General features: G+C 42.7%; 1 protein-coding gene across 2 annotated transcripts in view; it reads right to left on the reverse strand.

Annotated features, from left to right (window-relative positions):
- il17rd (interleukin 17 receptor D) overlaps positions 1 to 19,470 on the reverse strand; it is an 82,450-nt gene that overhangs the window by 39,492 nt on the left and 23,488 nt on the right. The window contains exons 2-3 of one of the 2 annotated variants that reach the window (XM_038812821.1): positions 13,327 to 13,363; positions 4,427 to 4,472 (exon numbers count right to left, since the gene is read on the reverse strand). In XM_038812821.1, coding sequence (XP_038668749.1) covers positions 4,427 to 4,472; positions 13,327 to 13,359 — 79 coding nt within the window. In that variant the 5' untranslated portion in view covers positions 13,360 to 13,363. The remainder of the gene's footprint in view (positions 1 to 4,426; positions 4,473 to 13,326; positions 13,364 to 19,470) is intronic. The other variant, XM_038812820.1, reaches the window with a different exon arrangement.

Below are 19,470 nucleotides of genomic sequence, written 5' to 3' on the forward strand. Positions count from 1 at the left end.
TGGGACATGCTGTCGAGGTGCTCAGCCATGGCCGTCACTGACTGAACCATATCTTGGACACCTCTGTTCATGCTGCCGACATCGTGCAGCAGGCTCCCCACTGCAGTCGCCACCCCAGCAGTGTTGGCCTTGGTGCTACGCATTGCTGGTGCCATCTCCTGCGCCCATAGCCTCTAGGACTCCTCCAATCGGCTAAGGACCTGCTCGAGGCACACTGATATTCCCCTCTGAATATCATGGCTGCACCCCAGTGTCTGCATCAGCTTCGGGTAAACCTGACCCAGCTGAGCATCCAACTGGGACCAAACTAGGTCCTGGGATCCAGCAGACCTCCCACTGCTGTCTTACCTCCACCTGATGCGCATAGCAACTGTGTGGTGCTCACCAGAATGTGCCCCAGAAGCATGTACACTACAATTGTCCACCGAGGTGTGAGTGTCTGTGCTGGTGGAGGGTGGGGGAATGATAACTGTGACGCATCGACAGTGGCATCCTTGGAGCCCTCCTCAGAAGTGTTCAAGCAAGGGAATGGATTTATGGTAAGTGGGAGCGATGCGTTATTCTGCAAGGCATTAACAACCCACATGTGACAGTTAATCTGGGTGGGGGCCGATGGATCCTCATCTCTGCACCATACGTCAACCAACGTTGGCGACAGATCCACCCTCTGCTACCCCCGTGACCTCCAGGGCCGGTTCTTCTTACAGCACTGGGAGCCGGTCCTCCTGGTTAGGCTCCCCGAACTGACGGCCACTGCCACTTCCTCCCAGGTGGCACAGGGTGACCCTCTGAGAACTTTGGGGGACGAGAGCATCCATTCTGGCCTCGACCATGTTCAATAATCTGCCCAGGTCGGCAACCCCGAATCGTGCAGCTGGTCTGCATTGCTGCGAGCTGAGTTGGGGTTGGCTGTGCAGGAGCAGTTTAAGTGTTGATCTCCCCTGTTAGCAGAAGGCTGGCGAGCATGGTCTGGTGAATCAGCCATAGGGACCATCTTTTGTAACGTGAAGCCTGTGGAGCCTCGTTGATTGTTCCAATTAGCATTTTGTAGCAGTGTCAGCCTCGCTGGTGTCATGTGACAATACCTTTAAGGAATGGATTTTATTAAATAGCTGTGGATGTACCTTTAAGAAATGAGTGTTTATCAAATAGATGTAGTGATATCAGTGTGTGGGTGGAGCTGAGCAGTGACTCTGCTTTTACTTTTGCTTTGAGCAAAAAGGCTGGTGTGTGTCTGTGTGTATTGGTATCGTTTTTAGAGTTGAAGAAGCTGCAGTCACAGCAGGAAGGTGCATTGATCTCTCTGCAATCTAAAGACCGTCTCCAGATCATTTGAGGATTTCAAAGTAATAGCTGTTTCTGTAGAGAATTTAAACCTGCTGTATTTCTGTAAAAAAGGTCTTTTGGTCTTATGGATGTCGTTAGGAAAGTTATGAAGGAATACTTATAGAATATTGTATCGGTGGGGATTATTGGTGTTGATAGCTATTAAGATGTTTACTGTGGGTTTATAAAGTGTTAACTGGATTAATAAATGAACATGGTTTTGTTTTAAAAGCACTTTAGATCTCTGTTGCATCACACCTGTAAAGTAGGCCCTTATGCTCCCCATAACCACAATCTACTAAAAGTGGTAGGTCAAGTGAACTCCATGATACACTTTGGTGTTCTCTTAACCCTGGCCCATAACACCGGTCTGAGCGTCGGGAAGCTGGCGGCATTTCCCGCTCCCTACCACACTTTGAAACCTTTTGGTTAAATCGTGCCTAATATGTTTTGGCACTGATAGGTAAATTAATGACAAACACAATGCAAATTTTCATGCTTTTCATGATTCTCATAGAATCATTACAGCACAGGGAGGCCATCCAGCAAAATCAAATTTTATGGTTCTTGGTCTGTAGCCTTCCTTAAATGTTATGAGAATTTCTGCCTCCATCTGGAATGTGCTGCCTGGAGCGTGGTGGAGGCAGGTTCAATCAAGTATCATTAAAGTGTGATTAAATGATTATTTGAATAGGAACAATGTTCAGGGGTACAGGGAAAAGACAGTAGGACGACACTAAGTTATGATGCTCGATTGGAGAGCCAGTACAGACATGATGGTCCAAATGGCCTTCTTTTGCACTGTAACTAATCTGCGATCATCCCTTTGGGCAGCCAATTCACCCACTTTTTGGGTGAAAAATTGCTCTTGGAATGTCCTCTAGTCTCCTTACTCCTTCTTGCTTCATATCTACACCCCCTAGATATGGATCTCCTACATTGCATATTGGCTGGATTACTCAAATTGGCACAGGTAGCGTCGAGGGAGATTCAATAGAGTGTATGAGGGATGGTTTCCCAAACAGAGAGCAGGGTATTTTAGATTTAGTATTACGTAACGAAGAAGGGTTGATAAATAATCTTGACGTTAGGATCCTCTTGGAAGGAGTGATCATAGCATGCTTGAATTTTTAATTCAGATTGAACGAGAGAAGACCGATTGCTATACTAGAGTTTTAGCATTGGGCAGAGGTAATTATACAGGCCTGAGGAAAGAGTTGGCCCTCGTAACTGGGCACAAATAATTGAGTGTAGGACAGTTGAGGAACAATGGCGGATGTTCAGGGAGACATTAAACACTTCTCAATTAAAGTATATTCCTGAAAGGAAGAGGAATTGTAAAAGGGAGAAAAACGTTCCATGGCTAAACAAGTCAAGGATGACATAAAGGCAAAAACTAGTGCATACCACACTGCAAAAAGCTGGTGGTAAATCGGAGGATTGGGAGAACTTTAAGGTTCAGAAAAAGGCTACTAAAAATAAAATCAAAAGAGCCAAGATGAAAGGAAACTGGCATAAAACATAAACACTGATACCAAGAGCTTCAATAATATATAAAAGAGGAAGAGAATAGCTAAAGTAAATGTTGGCTCTTTAGAGGACGATACTGGTGAGGCAACAATGGAAACACAGAGATGGCAGAGGCACTGAATCAATATTTTACCTGTCTTCACAGTTAATACAGAGGAACTTGGTGCAATAGCCATCACTAGAGAGACGGTATTGAATAAACTAATGGTATTAAAGGCAGATAAGTCTCCAGGACTTGATGGGCTGCACCCTAGGGTATTAAGGGAAGTGGCAGCAGAGATAGTGGATGCATTGGTTATGATATTTCAGAATACCCTGGAGTCTGGAAAGGTCCCAGTGGATTGGAAACGCACTAATGTGATGCCCCTGTTCAAAAAGGGAGAGGGGCAAAAAAGTGGGAAACTATAGGCCAGTTAGCTTGACCTCTTTGGTGGGGAAGTTGCTGGAATCAATCATTAAGGGGGAGATGACCGAACATTTGGAAAGACAAAGCTCAATCCACCATTGCCAGCGTGGTTTTATGAAGGGTAAGTCATGCTTGTTTGACTTCTTTGAGGACCTAACTAGCCAGGTGGATAATGGGGAGCCTGTGGATGTGGTATATCTAAACTTGCAGAAGGTGTTTCACAAGGTGCCGCATAAAAGAATGATCTAGAAGGTGAGATCGCAGTTGATTGGAGAAAGAATACTAGATTGATGCGGCATGGTGGAATAGTGGTTAGCACTGCTGCCTCACAGCGCTGAGGACCCAGGTTCGATCCTGGCCCAGGGTGACTGTCCATGTGGAGTTTGCACATTCTCCCTGTGTCTGCGTAGATCACCCGGCAACCCAAAGATGTGCAGTGTAGGTGGAGTAGCCACACTAAAAACAGTCCCTAAAAAAAATACTGGATTGGATTGAGGATTAGCTGACTGAAAGAAAGCAGAGGGTTGGGAGAAATCGGTCCTTCTCTTGCTGGCGAACTGTAACTAGAGGGGTGCCGCCAGTGTCGGTACTCGGACCACAACTGCTTACAATCTGTATAAGTGATCTGCAAGCAGGGACCGAGTGTAACATAGCAAAATTTGTGGATGATACTAAAACAGGTGGGAAAGCAGGCAGTGAAGAGAAGATACAGATTTGATTTGATTTTGATTTGATATGATTTATTGTCACATGTACTGAAGTACAGTGAAAAGTATTTTTCTGCGGCCGTAGGAACGTACACAGTACGTACATGAAATGAAATGAAAATCACTTATTGTCACAAGTAGGCTTCAAATTAAGTTACTGTGAAAAGCCCCTAGTCGCCACATTCCGACGCCTGTTCGGGAAGGCTGAATGTTTCAAGTAGAGTGGTTAAGGATGTGTTAATGGCAGTTGATAATGCGACTTTAGCTGGTAAAATGCTTATTGTAGTAAAACTGCATAGGCAGTTTGCACATCTGTCTCCTCGGAGGCTGAAAAATTTATTAAAGGATGCAGGAGTAAGGGATGACTACTATTCTAAGCTGATAGAACAGATTAGTGATCGCTGTGAAGTTTGCAGGAAGTACAGAAGGACACCAGCACGACCGATAGTAACCCTACCTTTGGCCAGGGATTTTAATGACATTGTGGCCATGGACCTTAAGATCTGGAATAAAGCAAATAATATATTTATTTTGCATTTTGTAGATTTAGCAACCAGATTTAGTCAATCAACGATTGTACGAAGTAAAGAAGAGAGTAATTTTGGATAAAATTGTGGAAAAATGGATCGGGACAGGAATTGGTCCACCAGCAAAATTCTTTACGGACAATGGGGGAGAATTTGCAAATGATGAGTTTAGGGATATGTGTGAAAACATGAATATCAGAGTCATGAACACGGCTGCAGAAAGCCCGTTTAGTAATGGTGTCTGCGAAATAAATCATGCTGTTATCGATGGCATGCTTCGGAAAATTTTGGGAGATTGACCAAACTGAACGCTAAATTCAGCTTTAGCATGGGCAGTACATGCAAATAATTCATTGCAGATGGTTGGGGGCTATAGTCCTTATCAATTAGTGTTTGGTAGAAATCCTAAAATTCCCTCCATTTTGGATGACCAGCCTCCAGCTTGGGAAGGGACTACAATTAGCTCAGGTTTTGCTGAACATTTAAACGTGTTACATAGCAGTAGAAAAGCTTTTTTGGAAGCAGAAGTCTCTGAAAGAATTCGCAGAGATTTAAGACATAATGTACGGCCTTCAAATGCCATTTTTGAACAAGGAGAAATGGTATACTATAAGAGAGACAATTCTAATGAATGGAAAGGCCTAGGGAAGATCATAGGCATAGATGGCAAAACATTTATTTTGCAACATGATAATCAAACTGTTAGGGTACATTCATCAAGGATAATGGGTACCGATTACAAAGTTTCAAATTTAGACAGAGCAGACAGACATGACGAGGAACCAGAGTCATCTGGTACGCATGTGTTACAGAACTATGAGGACCAGTTAACTGATATAGACAGGGTTTCTGTAGAGGAACACGACACTTCGGATAAATTAGATCAGGCCATTTTTCTGAAAGGGCAACTGCCAAAGTTTGGTACAAAAGTGACATACTTGCCTGAAGGGTCTAGTCAATGGAAGGATGCAACTGTTATTAGTAGAGCAGGGAAGGCCGCTGGAAAGTATAAACATTGGTTGAATGTACAGCATTCAGGGGAGGAAGTTAAGACAATGGATTGGGAAAACGAAGTTCAAAAATGGAGGGCACAGAAACACAGTGCCAGTTCAGATAGTACATCGGATAGTGAACAGGTTCGCAGGAAAAGGTCGAGAACTATTGAAAGGACATCCCGCTACAGAAGAGAAAGATCAAGCAGTAGCAGTACAGAACGAGATACCAGGCAGGAAAGGGGACGTAGTTTATCAAGATCTCGGAACAGGAGTAAGACTACGAATACTAATAGAAGTAGAAGCCCACATGCACGTGAGATTTTGGTGGCTTCAAATAAATTAGATGAAAAAGTTATCAAAGATGCTAAACAGCAAGAATTGCATAGTTGGAGTGAATTTGGGGTATACACGGAAGTACCGGATAGGGGACAAAAAGCTCTATCCCACAGATGGATTTGTACAGAAAAGGTTCTTCCAGATGGAACTTATAAGGCAAAGGCCAGGCTTGTGGCAAGGGGATTTGAAGAAAACTTAGACGATCAAGACTTAAGGGTAGATTCACCTACAGCAGGAAAGGTTATTTTAAAGATCTTCTTGGCTCTATTAGCTTCAAAGGCATGGGAATGCAAATCTATAGATATAAAAGCTGCTTTTTTGCAGGGGCATCAGCTCCAGAGAGACATTTTTCTCCGTCCTCCTAAAGAAGCAGCTAACACAGAAGGGGTACTGTGGAAGTTTAACAAATGTGTATATGGATTAAATGATGCATCTAGAATGTGGTACTTTTCGGTAAGGTCAGTCTTGTTAAAGTTAGGCTGTTGCCAGTTGAAAGCAGATCCTGCAATGTTTTACTGGCACTATAAAGGAAATCTTGCTGGCATCTTCATGATGCATGTTGATGATTTTTTGTGGGGTGGGACTAGTGATTTTGAAGCCATTGTAATCTCTGGTTTGAGGAAAGAATTCAGGGTTGGAAGTCAGGCTCCAGGTGCATTTAAATATATTGGTTTGGAAATCGGACAGACTCAGTTAGGGGCAACTTTACGTCAGTAATCTTACTTGGAAAGCATCAGCCCAATAGCAATTAGTCGTGGCCGGGTTTCACAAAAAAACGTAATGGTTTCGGAGATAGAAAAAGAGCAACTGCGAAGTTTAATTGGGCAACTGAACTGGTTAGGAAGACAGACTAGACCGGACATGAGTTTTGATGTTTTAGAGTTGAGTACAAAGATGAATGATCCCAAAGTGGAAGACATAATAAGAGCAAATAAAGTGTTGGCCAAACTAAAAATGCAGGAGTGTGTTTTGAAGTTCCGTGTTTTAGGTGATCCTAGGCATTTGAAATTTAGAGTGATGCGTCCTATGCAAATTTATGTGATGGAGTTTCAAGCGCAGGTTTTATAATTTTCCTTTTGGGGAACAATGGTAAATGTTGCCCTCTTGTGTGGGAAACAAAGAAAATAAGGAGAGTGGTCAAAAGCACTTTGGCTGCTGAAACGTTAAGCTTAGGTGGATATGGCCTTTTATATAAGTCAGATATTGACAGAAATTTTGGGATTAGGGGATTTGGGTAATATACCTATTGACTGTCACATTGACAATAAATCCCTGTGGGAAAATGTGCACTCTACAAAAAGTGTCAATGAAAAGAGGTTACGGATAGATATCGCAAGTTTAAAGCAGATGTTGGACAGAGGGGAAATAACAAAAATTAAGTGGGTTGACAGTAGCTATCAACTGTCAGACTGTTTCACGAAAAGAGGGGCCAGTTCACAGAAACTTTTAGATATTGTGAATGAAGGGCGCCTGTTTCTGTGAATGTATTTTTTTCTTCTACTTAAAAAAAAGGGGGGGGGAAATCAGGTGTGTGTTTTAGTTTCTTAAAATTTTAGTTTCTTGAAATGTTGTTTTCACTTAATTGTTTTTTTTCTCCAAGGAAGGGGAGACTGTTAAGTAATGGGTTAAGAGACATTGCAATTAGTTGTCTCATTTATGTTAAATGTTCAATGGTTGTCTCATTTATGTTAAGTGTTCAATGATTGACACTGATATGTAAAGGGGCTTCAGGTGGACTCGGGATCTTGTGATGTGATGATTGTGTTTAGTGTAGAGTCTGTTAAAGTGAAATAATGGTGTTTGTGAAAAGGAGCTGGACTTTTGTTTCTTCATACCACAGCATCCATTCGTTTAAAACAGTGATTGGTTACAGTGCGGAACAAGGGGCCAAACAAAGCAAATACATGAGCAAGAGCAGCATAGGGCATCGTGAATAGATGTTGATAGGCTAGGAGATTGGGCCAAAATTTGACAAATGGAGTTTTACATAGAACATAGAGTGCAGAAGGAGGCCATTCGGCCCGTCGAGTCTGCACCGACCCACTTAAACACTCACTTCCACCCTATCACTGTAACCCAATAACCCCTCCTAACCTTTTTTTGTCACTAAGGGCAATTCATAGCCCTTAGTCAATATATATCATAGCTAATTCACCTAACCTCCACGTCTTTGGGCTGTGGGAGGAAACCGGAGCACCCAGAAGAAGCCCACGCAAACACGGGGAGAACGTGCAGACTCTGCACAGACAGTGACGCAGTGGGGAATAGAACCTGGGACCCTGCCACTGTGAAGCCACAGTGCTATACACTTGTCTACCGTGCTGCCCTAATATGTGGATGTTTATGTGGATAAGTGTGAGGTTATCCATTTTGGCTGGAAAAAAACAGAAAGGCAAATTATCTAAATGGAAATCAGATTCAAAATGCGTCTAGGCAGAGGGATTTGGGTTTCTTTGTTCATGAATCGCGGAAAGTTAGTATGCAGGTACAGCATGCAATTAAGAAGGCAAATGGCATGTTAGCATTTATTGAAATGGACTGGAGTATATAGAGGAGTGTTATTGCAATTGTGTAGGGTGTTGGTGAGACCACATCTGGAGTATTGTGTCCAGTTTTAGTCTCCTTATTTGAGGAAGGATGTGGTGGCATTGGAGGCAGTTCAGGAGGTTCACCAGGTTGATTCTGGGGATGAAAGGGTTGACGTATGAGGAGAGATTAAACAGTTTGGGCTTATACCTACTGCAGTTTAGAAGGATGAGAGGAGATCTGATTGAGTTATATAAAGTAAACGTAGACCATATGTTCCCCCTTGTGTGGCAATCTGGAATGAGAGGTCACAGATATAGACTGAGAGGCAATAGATTTAGAGCAGAGATGAGGAGGAGACTACTTTTCACAAAGGGTGGTGAATTTGTGGAACTCAGTGCCTCATAGTGGATTCAGCGTCATTAAATATTTTGAAGAAAGAGATAAGACATATTTCTGATTGTCAGAAATGGGTTAAAGGGATATGGGGAAGAGGTAGGGAGGTGGATTTGAGACCAGGAAGAAATCAGCCATGATCTGATTGAATGGCGGAGCAGATTCGAAGGGCTGAATTGCCTATGTTGATCCTTCAACCAACGGAAGTAAGGCTTTTCAAATACTCTACTGGACCCCTCAATGTTATACATTCCAATTAGGCATCCCCTCAGCTTCCTCTGTTCTATAGAAACAGCCCTAGGCTAATCCAATTTTTCCTCATTCTCTCCTTATGAATTTTTGAGGAGGATTTTAGACATAAACATATTCAGCAACAAGCGGTTTATTTTTGTGTGTGTGGTGGTGGTGGGGGAGGGAGAAGAAGAGTACTTGTGATGCTGCCAAATGACTTATTTGCAAAATCTGCCAACCACAAAGGGCTCCCTTGTTTCTTTGTAGTGTAAATTTAATACAATAAACTCTAACAGATGAGGAAATATTTTAGTAATTAGGATAAAAGTTTTAATTAATACACTTTGCCACTGAAATAAAGGGAAATGTGGTTTAAATAAGACGACCTCTCTGCCTTATGTAGATGTGAACCAGCAGGTCACCTTGGAAACAGATGCCTCAACTCTAACTTGGATCGCTGAACACAGCTAAAACACAAATCCTCAAACAGATGTAGATTAGCAGTCAGCATAAAGGAAACCGTGGTTCTTTATTTCCATTTAATACAGACTCATTTCAGCTTTACATCGCATAGTTAAATGTTAGAATGCTTTGGGGAATTTATTTACCTGATCTCAGCAACAACGCAAGGCTATACTCAGCCACGCTATTTGTCAAAGATCCAGGAGAATGAATTTCAAAATTTAAAAAGAAATAACTGAACTGGAGGGGGATTAACTGATTCTCTGCATCGTGTGGTTTTAGTTAAACTCAGTGTGAATATTCCTGCATCATGTAGAGTGTAATAGGAAACAGGACGGACCCTGTGGGCAAAGCCCATCTCTACATCCGATGCTGGTTTAGCGGGAATTTATGGTCCATTTTTATTTGCAATGTAAAGTGCTATAAACTGCACAGACTTTAAAAACTACAGTTTGGCCGTGTTTTCATTCTACCCTAGTTATTGTTAAAGTCATACCACATACTGATCAACAGGACATGGGGGAAACAGTGTCCCAACTGCTCCTCACTCTTTTTGTGCACGCAGTTGGCCAATATAGAATTCTACCTAAGTACTTTCGCAATGAAGTCTTCAGTTTGACTGCTTTTCATGTATCAGTTGATGACATGATGATTCACTCGAAGAACTACTTGAATACCCAATGTCTTTTTTCTTATTAAGTGAACCTGCCATTGTGGATTACTGTTACAGTCAGCCCAATGAAGGGACTCTCAATGTTGAGGGCTCTGGATGAAATCAAAATAGATAAAGAGGAATAATTCAATAAATAGCAGTACTTAAAAGTGGATACGTTATCTGGTCCGGAAGGGGTGCATCCTAGCTTACCAAGGGAATACGGGTACAAATGTAACAGATGCTGGCTATAATCCTCCAAATTACCTTAGATACAGGAAGGTGCCAGAGGTTTGCAGGGTTACAAATGTTCAAAAAAGGGCAAAAGATAAACCTGTGACTTGACAATTGAAGGCCAATCAATTTATTATTGGGGGTGGAAAGTTTTAGAAATAATAATTCCGGTGAATTTTAGCTGCCACTTGGACAAATATGGAATAAATGACAACCGGTGCAGATTTCGTAAAGGCAAAGCATGTTCTGGCTACCTTGATTGAATTTTAATGGGGTAACAGATAAAGTGAATGAAGAGAATGCATAAATGAATCAGTTCATGTTGTGTATGTGAGCTTTCAAAAGATGTTCGATGGAGTACCACTTAATAGGGTTGTGAGCAAAATTGACCCATGGAAAAAAGGGTTAGAATAGCATTTCTTCCTTTCTCTTTCAGCTTTGCTCATGTCACATGAAGAACAGGGGTGGAACCATAATACTAGTTGATCACCCTTCATATCAACCATTCTTTGTTTTTAGATTTGGTGGGTGGTTTTTCAAGCAGATGCCCTTCCTGCTGCAAACCCTCCCCATTTACCAGGGGACCAGCACCAATACACGCTGGCTTCCTTGCACCAGTGGCTGAGTTGAACAGTAGCAGCATGGGTGCAAAATTGGCTACAGAATATAAAAGGATGAAATGAAAATCGCTTATTGTCACAAGTAGGCTTGAAATGAAGTTACTGTGAAAAGCCCCTAGTCGCCACATTCCGGCGCTTGTTCGGGGAGGCTGGTACGGGAATTGAACCGTGCTGCTGGCCTGCCTTTGTCTGCTTTAAAGATTTAAAGAGTTTAAGAGTTGTGCTTTAAAGAGTTATGGTGAATGATTTCTTCGTTACGTTTATGGGTTCAGTATTATGGATGTACCTGAGAAATTTGTCAGGGCACAGTTTCACAACTTGAAGATGACACAGCCCGTGAAAGCGTAGCAAACAGTGAGGAGGATGGCAATAGACATCAAGGCACATGGTAGGCAAATTCAATGCAATGCATTTTGGCATGAAAAATGAGAGGAGATAGTACCTGCCAAATGGCACAATTTTTAAGAGGGTTCAAGAAGAGAGAGACTTGGGGATGCACCTGTCCACAAATCTTTGATGGTGGCAGGACAGATTAATTAGGACTTGGTCTTTTGGTCTTAGTGTACAAAAGCCAGAAAATGAGCTTGACTTTGTATGAGATACTAGAATTCAGCCTAGTTGGGGCATTGTGTCCAATTCTGGAAGTATGTGAAGGTTTTTGCAAGACCATAGAAGAGATTTACTAGAATTTATTAATTTTTATTCATTCATGGTATGTAGGCGCCGCTGCCTCGATCAGCGTTCATTGCCCATCCCTAACTGCCCTTAAACTGGCCACAGTCAACCACATTGCTGTGGATTTGGAGTCACATGTCGGCCAAACCAGGCAAGGATGGCAGATTTCCTCCCCTAGAGGGAAGGATATTAGTCAACCAGATAGGATTTTATGACAATCGACAATGGTTGCATGGTCATAATTACACTTTTTTAATTCCAGATTTTTAAAATGGAACTCAAATGTCACCATCTGCTGTGGTGGGATTCGAAGCCAGGTCCCCATTACCCTGGATCTTTGGATTACTAGTCCAGTGGTAATGCCATTACGTCACCACCTCCCCCCATGGTTACATATACGAGGCAGAGTGAAAAAGCTGTCATTCGTCACCTTGGAGCAGAGATGGCCACGGTGAAATTAGTAGAGTTGTTTAAAATCATGACTGGTTTTGCCAAAGTAGATAAAGAGAAATAGCAAACCCATGGGAACATCACCTGCAAGCTCCCCTCCAAGATACACATCACCCCGATATGGAATTATATTGCCGTTCCTTCACTATCACTGGGTCAAAATCCTGGAACTCCCCAATGGCACTGTAGGTGTACTTACATCAGTTGGACTGCAGCAGTTCAAGAAAGTAATTCACCATCACGTTCTCAAGGTCAACTACAGATAGGCAACAACATGCTGGTCTTGCCAGTGACGCTCAAATTCCATGAAAGAATTTTTTAAAAACTCTCTTCAGCCATTAAAGAAAGTTATCGTGGCTGAACACGGCTTAGATTAAATAAAGATTGTTAGGAAGCTGGAACTTTTAGGGATTGAACACATGAGCATTTTCTAGCTTGAAACCCAGGTCTGAAAATGCTTGTGAAAACATGGCATTCCCCTGCAGTTTTGATAAGTGAAATGTTTAAAAACACACACATTCCTACTCTTCAATATTAGGCCATAAATTCAATGGAATTAAGCAAATGTAGGTGCAAAAAATAAAACAACACTAGCTCTGATATACACCTTGGGCCATACTATACCAAGCCTGTACATAGGTAAAAGCAAAACATTTTCACGGTAAATGCAGCAACATCAGCACCGTAAATCGATCAGCATGTTGCACAATAGCATTGTTTGCAAATATCAGACTGAGCAGGAGTTTAAACTGCGCTTCAGAAAAATCTGGGTTTTCTTTTCCTCTATATCATTATAATTCCAACAATCAACATTTACTTTAAAGCTTTAATGCTTGGAATTTCAACATTTTTCTTCAAAAAGGTAGAGTGCTAAGCTGAGTTAGCCAATTTCAACTCGAAATGTGGTAAAAGGTCTCCCAACTGGCCATACTGCCCCTGCACTTTGGGGTAGCAGCCTTTGATCGCTATGCTCTGACTCCTGGTTGAACAACGTATGAATGGACATTGGCCCAAGGGAATCGAGACTCGATTAAACAGCCTGCTGTTAAATACCATCAATGTTCACGCATAAGCAATCGCCATTAGTGTAGGGTACCAGAAGTTGCCCAATGCGCATAGAACCATAGCCAAAAAAGGAGGAAGTGTCGAGGAGAAGAATGATGAGCAAGAAAAGGGAGAAATTAAATATAAAAGGACATTGTTGAGAAAAGTTGCCTTATAATAAATCAAACTTTAGCTATGAACAGCCTTACCTTCATATCGGAAGCCGGATTGTGTTCTACCATTATCCTGGAAGATAAAAAGTTTACTGTGAGGCCTACCAAAAATGTACATTCTTGAAATGATTCAATAGTTCAACGTGAAAATTGTTCTGTGTTCATAGGTCTGCCAGCAAGTTATGCTTAGTGGGTTACAGGAATAACTCACTCCAGACCTTCACAATTACCATGCCCTTTGAGAGAATTGAAATCCATTGAAAATGTTATTCTTCAGCCAGTGAAAAGTAGAATCCTTTAGGTCTTCTCATTTGGGTCAATATTAATTTTATTCTGCCATTCCACATTCAGCCCAAACTGTAATTTAACGCCCAAACTGTAATTTAACACTCAATGTTCAGCAGTTAATGCAGCAAGAACAAAATCATATTAGCAGTCTTGGAGATGCCAATATACTCGAGGAATGGGAGGTTGGAGATAGGGCTATAGCTTGTGAGATTGTTGATTCCCATTTCTGAGCGTGGTTTCACGCTACGTTTAGGATGCCCTGAGGTGCAGCTTCCCGTGCTCAGCTCGTTGCAGGTGAAACCAAACCAGGTAAAGAGGTATCAGATCAGAGAACCAAACGCTCAGTCAAAGTAGTAATTTTTAAAGGAGTGTCAGAAAAGAGGAATGCAAGGTAGAGGGGTGGACCGATATAGTGAGGAGTTTCTAGAGCATAGGACCAAGGCAGCTGATGGTGCTAACACCAGTGGTGGAAAGATTAATATCAGGGATACTGAAGGGGCCAGAATTAGATGAGCACAGTTATACTTGCCAGTTGTGGGGCTGGAGGAGATTAGAGATGGGCAGAGGCAAGGCAATGGCAGGACTTAAAAATAAGGATAACTTTTTTCAAGTCAAGACTTTGCTTGAACATGAACCAATATCATTCAGTGAGCACAGGAGTAATAGGTGAACAGGACCTGCTGCATGTTAAGATGTGGGCAGAGGAGTTTGGAGAAGTTCAGGTTTACGGGGGGGGAAAATGTGCGACACCAGCCAGGAGTGTGTTTGAATTGTCAAGTCTAGAGGTAACAAAGGCATTGGGTGAGGACCTCACCCCTGCTGTCACAGTTCATGTTTTGCTGATGTCGAGTGATGTTACATTGGTGCACACAAGTGGTCTTCGTGATGACACAGGTTATGTGCAGAAGCTCACCTAAAGGTCAAATTTTCTTTTAAAATTTAGAATATCCATATATTTTTTTCCAATTAAGGGGCAATTTAGTGTGGCCAATTCACCTACCAGGCACATCTTTGCATTGTGGGGGTGAGACCCACACAGACGCAGGGAGAATGTGCAAACTTCACATGGACAGTGACCCAGGGTCAGGATCAAACCTGGGTCCTTGGCGCCGTGAGGCAGCAATGCTGTCCACTGCGCCACCGTGCTGCCTGGGTCCTTTGTATTTTGATGCAATGCAATCTCTGGGTATCAACTGTGAACATGGAACAATTTCAGTACATTATACAGTCCTACTTCTATAAACCAGGTTATGTTTCAGACTCATGACAAGAGCTATTATGCTGGATTCTTATGACAGATGTTTTCACACTGTTGTATAACCCACAAAACCCTGCCTTCTTCCAATAATTCCTTGAATAATCTTACCAGTTGGTGATCTATATGAAGATCTTTCTCAGCTGGATAACGTCATGGAAGCTTCAGGTAATTTGTGACATAATTATGAATCGTATTTTAATGATTTAATCCAGAAGCCATAAAGCTGCCAGATAGCAGTGAGAAAAATCTGCCATTTCTCGCCGAAAATGTACTTTTTTTTTAGTTTTTAAAGCCGAAGCATGTCGGAAAATCCTCAGGGGTCAAAAATCCGGAGCTCAAATGTGTCTCGCGGCATAAAGTCAGGCACTGCAGTTGCTTCAGTTCTTTCAACAGCCACAATTCTTACAAATTGCCATCAACTTCTAGTGTTGCAAAAGTGACAAGTTTCTTTCAGTCAGTGGCAGCTGAGTTACTGCTCAATTTGGGGCAGATTTCAAAGGGTACGGAGCCTTCCATTATTATCTGCCTAACTGTCTTGCTTCCAGAAGCTTGATTATATTTCAGAGTCAGCATAATAGCATATTTCTTGCTATTGTGTCGTGGCCTGATGAACGAGTTTTCTCACACTGCTGTGACAATCATATGCTAGAGAACAGGAAGAAACGGTTGCTTTCATTGTGAGAATCCTTACCATTTGGTGACATACCGAAACACATAACCCAAGAGGTTACAAGGGGAGGGAGGGAATACTATAATAAATATCAAATTACCATTGTCGAAAAAACTTACAAGTGAGCATGAGCATCCTCAGTTAAAGGCAAGAATTCAGCTGCGATACACTTCAGTTCACTTGTCTTCTGCTATCCGCCCCCATATAGGCTCTCACAAAAATAGATGGCATTTAGGAAGCGTCCCTGGGGCCATGGATCGGGAGCTCTTGTCTCCAGCAACACCTTTACTTTTCCAGTTGCTCCCCCATCTTCACCAAACTATTTGCAACCTTAGCCCCGTTTGCTGAGGCTTCAGTCATATAATCTTTTCCATGGCAATGAATACCTACACCCTCCCACCTTAATAAGATCCAAGTTGCTTCCACTGCTAGCTCAGATCTGCTACCGAAACCCTTTGCCTGTAGATTTGCTTATTCCAATGCCCTCCTGGCCAGCACCGCATGCTCCATCCACCAAATACAGCTCAGCTAAGCCTTTGTTGCACATATCCTATCCTGCACCATCCAGCTCACCTCTCACACTGATTTAATCTTTTTGCTTACATCCTTTCATAGCCTTGCCTCTCCCCATCACCAATTTCCTCCAGCCATACATCACTTGTGCGATCCCTCCAGCCTTTGCCTCACCACTGGTGAGGATATGGTGAGGGCTATGCCTTCAGCTGACTACGGCTGTGATTCTCCGGCCATGCCGACCCGACAACCGGAAATTCCCGCCAAGGTCAATGGACCTTTTCATGGTCCGCGACCCGTACATGGCGATCTTGCGGCGGGCTGGGTGGAAGAATCCTGCCCTATGTCCCATGTTCAGAGTTTCCTCTTTAAACCCTTTCCTCACTTCCTTTTAGGCCCTCCTTAAAATGGAGACGGCATTGTAGGATTAGTGATCTGGTCACTCCCCTGCAGTCCAACCTTACTTCTGTGTTAACAGAACATTAACATCCAAGCCAAATGACCTGGGGAACATATACAGAAGACAGAATGTTGGTATTGTGGGGTTACCAGAGGGGATCGAGGACCATACCCCTACTCGGGGGCTGGTTCAGCACACTGGGCTAAATTTCTGGCTTTTAAAGCAGACCAAGGCAGGCCAGCAGCACGGTTCAATTCCTGTACCAGCCTCCCCGAACAGGCGTCGGAATGTGGCGACTAGGGGCTTTTCACAGTAACTTCATTTGAAGCCTACTTGCGACAATAAGCAATTTTCATTTCATTTTTTCATTTCAGTTTTTCTCGTATCTGTTCCTCAAGGTGGTAGGTGAGGGTGTACTTCCATCCCCCCAGAATAAGACTGGGCCATCGTTCGCTTTGACACAAGTCTCGCTCTGGAGATCCTCTTTGTGTTGTGATTGCAAACTTTCATAGTTTCAAAGAGAAGGTGTTGGTTCTTCAATGGCCAAGGGAGCACCAGGACTATAAGTGGGAGGACCACTCTATTTGACTGTTCAAGGACATGAGTGCAGACCTAGCTGAGAAAAGAGTCACTTTTAATAGAGTGAAGTCCATCCTGTACAAGAGTGGAGTCAAGTTCGGAATGGTTTATCCAGCTCGAATAACATAGGTTGTGCTCCGTTTGATCTGCCATATGGCTTTGTATTTTGCTTTTCATGTTGGTTGTTTGGTTGTATTCTTCATGCCCTTAATTATACTTGAGAGATTTCTGCTGTCTGTTCCTTAGATTAACCTATTCTTTGCTTTCTCTTTTCATTATTATCACTTGGTGCGACCTTTAGTCGCAAGCATGGCGTTGAAAGTTAAATACGTTTTTACTCTCCAGTTGGGAGTCTCCCTGCTAACAAGGTGTATTAGTAAATGGGAGTGAAATGAGAGAGTTTTCTACAGTTCACAACATAGTTTTTTAAATGAGCTCAGAGCTAGAGGTGTTTAGTTATCTTTCATTAATTGTAGGCTTTAAATAAGTTATTCTTTGCCACCGTTGCATTTACTTTTGGGTATGGCTATACTCAACTGTGATGGCGTTTTTGGGATGGGGAGGGTTTTAGTTTTAGGTTGCTGACGGTGTCTGCTGGTCTCTCTTTGTTGATTATCTGGCTTGGCTCAGTGGCTGTATTAGCTGTGTCCCTGGTTTAATATCTCGCCTTGGGAATGGCTGACCCCAGTTTGAGGGGTGGTGGGAGACCTGCAATCTATATATGATTGATATATAATAGTCTGCGGCTCCCTGTGGAACACCCCAGGAGTTCTGGTCAACATTCATGCCCCGAACTGGAATGATACATATTTCATTAACTCGGTTAGCTTCCCTCCCCAACTTTTACTCACACCACCTTATTTTAGGTGGTGATCTGAATTGTGTTTAGGACCCTAAATTGGATTGTTCTAAACCCAAATATTTTATTCCATCAGAGATAACCATGGCTTTGTCCTTTTTTATGGCTGAGTGGGGGGGGGGGACTCCACTTTAGAGGGTAGACTCCATTTTAGAGGTAGAGCACCAGTGCTCCCTTGATCCTACTCCAGAGCTATACAAAGGTTGTAGACCCAGTCCGAGCTACTGACCACTAATAAGGCTGTACGTCAGTTACAACGTTCCAGGGGTACTTTTTACGAATACGGGAAGAAGGCCCGTTGTCTTCTGCTCACCAACTTAAAATGCCAAGAGGCTGCCCATGAGATCCCCCAGATACTTAACCCGGGCGGCAAATTCGTTTCCGCCTCTATTCAGGTCAATGCGGCTTTTAAATTGTATTTCTATGACCTGTATAAATCTGAGCCTCCCTGCAGACAAGTCGAGCATGTCTGATTTTCTGGATAGCCTGCCCATGCCAACTATCAAAGCAGACAAGAGTTGTGAGTTAGATTTCTTGTTACACCCCAATGAAATTTTAGAATGCATTGGGCTGATGCAGGCTGGTAAGGCCTCTGGTCCAGATGGCTTTCTGAATGAATTTTATAAGAGGTTCTCGAAACAGCTCATTATGTGTTTAATGACTCCCTCCCTATCCCACGATTCACTGCCTCCCACCCTTACTCAAGCCTCTATTTCCTTGTTCCTGAAGAGAATTAAGGACTCAACCAAGTATGGTTCATGCTGACCCATCTTACTTCTAAAAGCGGATGTTAAGCCGCCAAGTATAATTTTGGAGGGTCAAACATTTTGTAAAGGGCCGACAATTATTGGCGAATATATGTTTCCTTTTAAACATTATTCTTTTCCCCTTCCTGCACTCAAACGAGAGGTGATGGCATCACTCGACACTGAGAAAGCATTTGTCAGGGTGGAATGGGACTATTCTATTTGAGATTTGCGGGAGATTTGGATCCGACATAAATTTGGCTAATGGATCCGCTGGTTATGCGATGCCCCCACGGCCACCGTTCACAACGAACACTTTACACTCGGACACTTCCCCTTGAAAAGGGGCCCTAGGCAGGGCTACCCACTTTATTCACCCTGGCAATGGAGCTGCTCTCTCCAGCCTTGAGGCTTCTAATCAAAGGAGGGGTATTAATCAGGTCTCGCACTTTACATTGCTCAAAGCCACTTTGTAAATTACTGCTTTCATCAAGCTTTTGGTCACCTGCCCTAATATCTCTCAAAGTAGCTTGGTGCCATTTGTTTATAAGGCCCCAGTGAAGAACTTTAGAACATTGCTCTTTCCAAGGGCCGGTCAGACTCGATGGGCCGAATGGCTTTCTTCTGCACTGTAAATTCTATGATTCTATGATTTCATATTAGTCATGATATAAACGCAAGTTTCTGTTGGACTATTTGGCATTCCATGAAAATTAAAAGAAATACCCATTAAAATAGGAAATCCCAGCAAAATCAGACAACCTGTGTGTGTATTCAGTCACTATTCTGGAACATGTTCCTGTAGGTCACAGAGTGCAAGTTGATGTTTGAAGCTTCCAAAGAACCCTTTCAAAAACAGAATCCACT

The sequence above is a fragment of the Scyliorhinus canicula genome, chromosome 11, assembly GCF_902713615.1.
Source record: "Scyliorhinus canicula chromosome 11, sScyCan1.1, whole genome shotgun sequence".
Classification (NCBI taxonomy): Eukaryota; Metazoa; Chordata; class Chondrichthyes; order Carcharhiniformes; family Scyliorhinidae; genus Scyliorhinus; species Scyliorhinus canicula.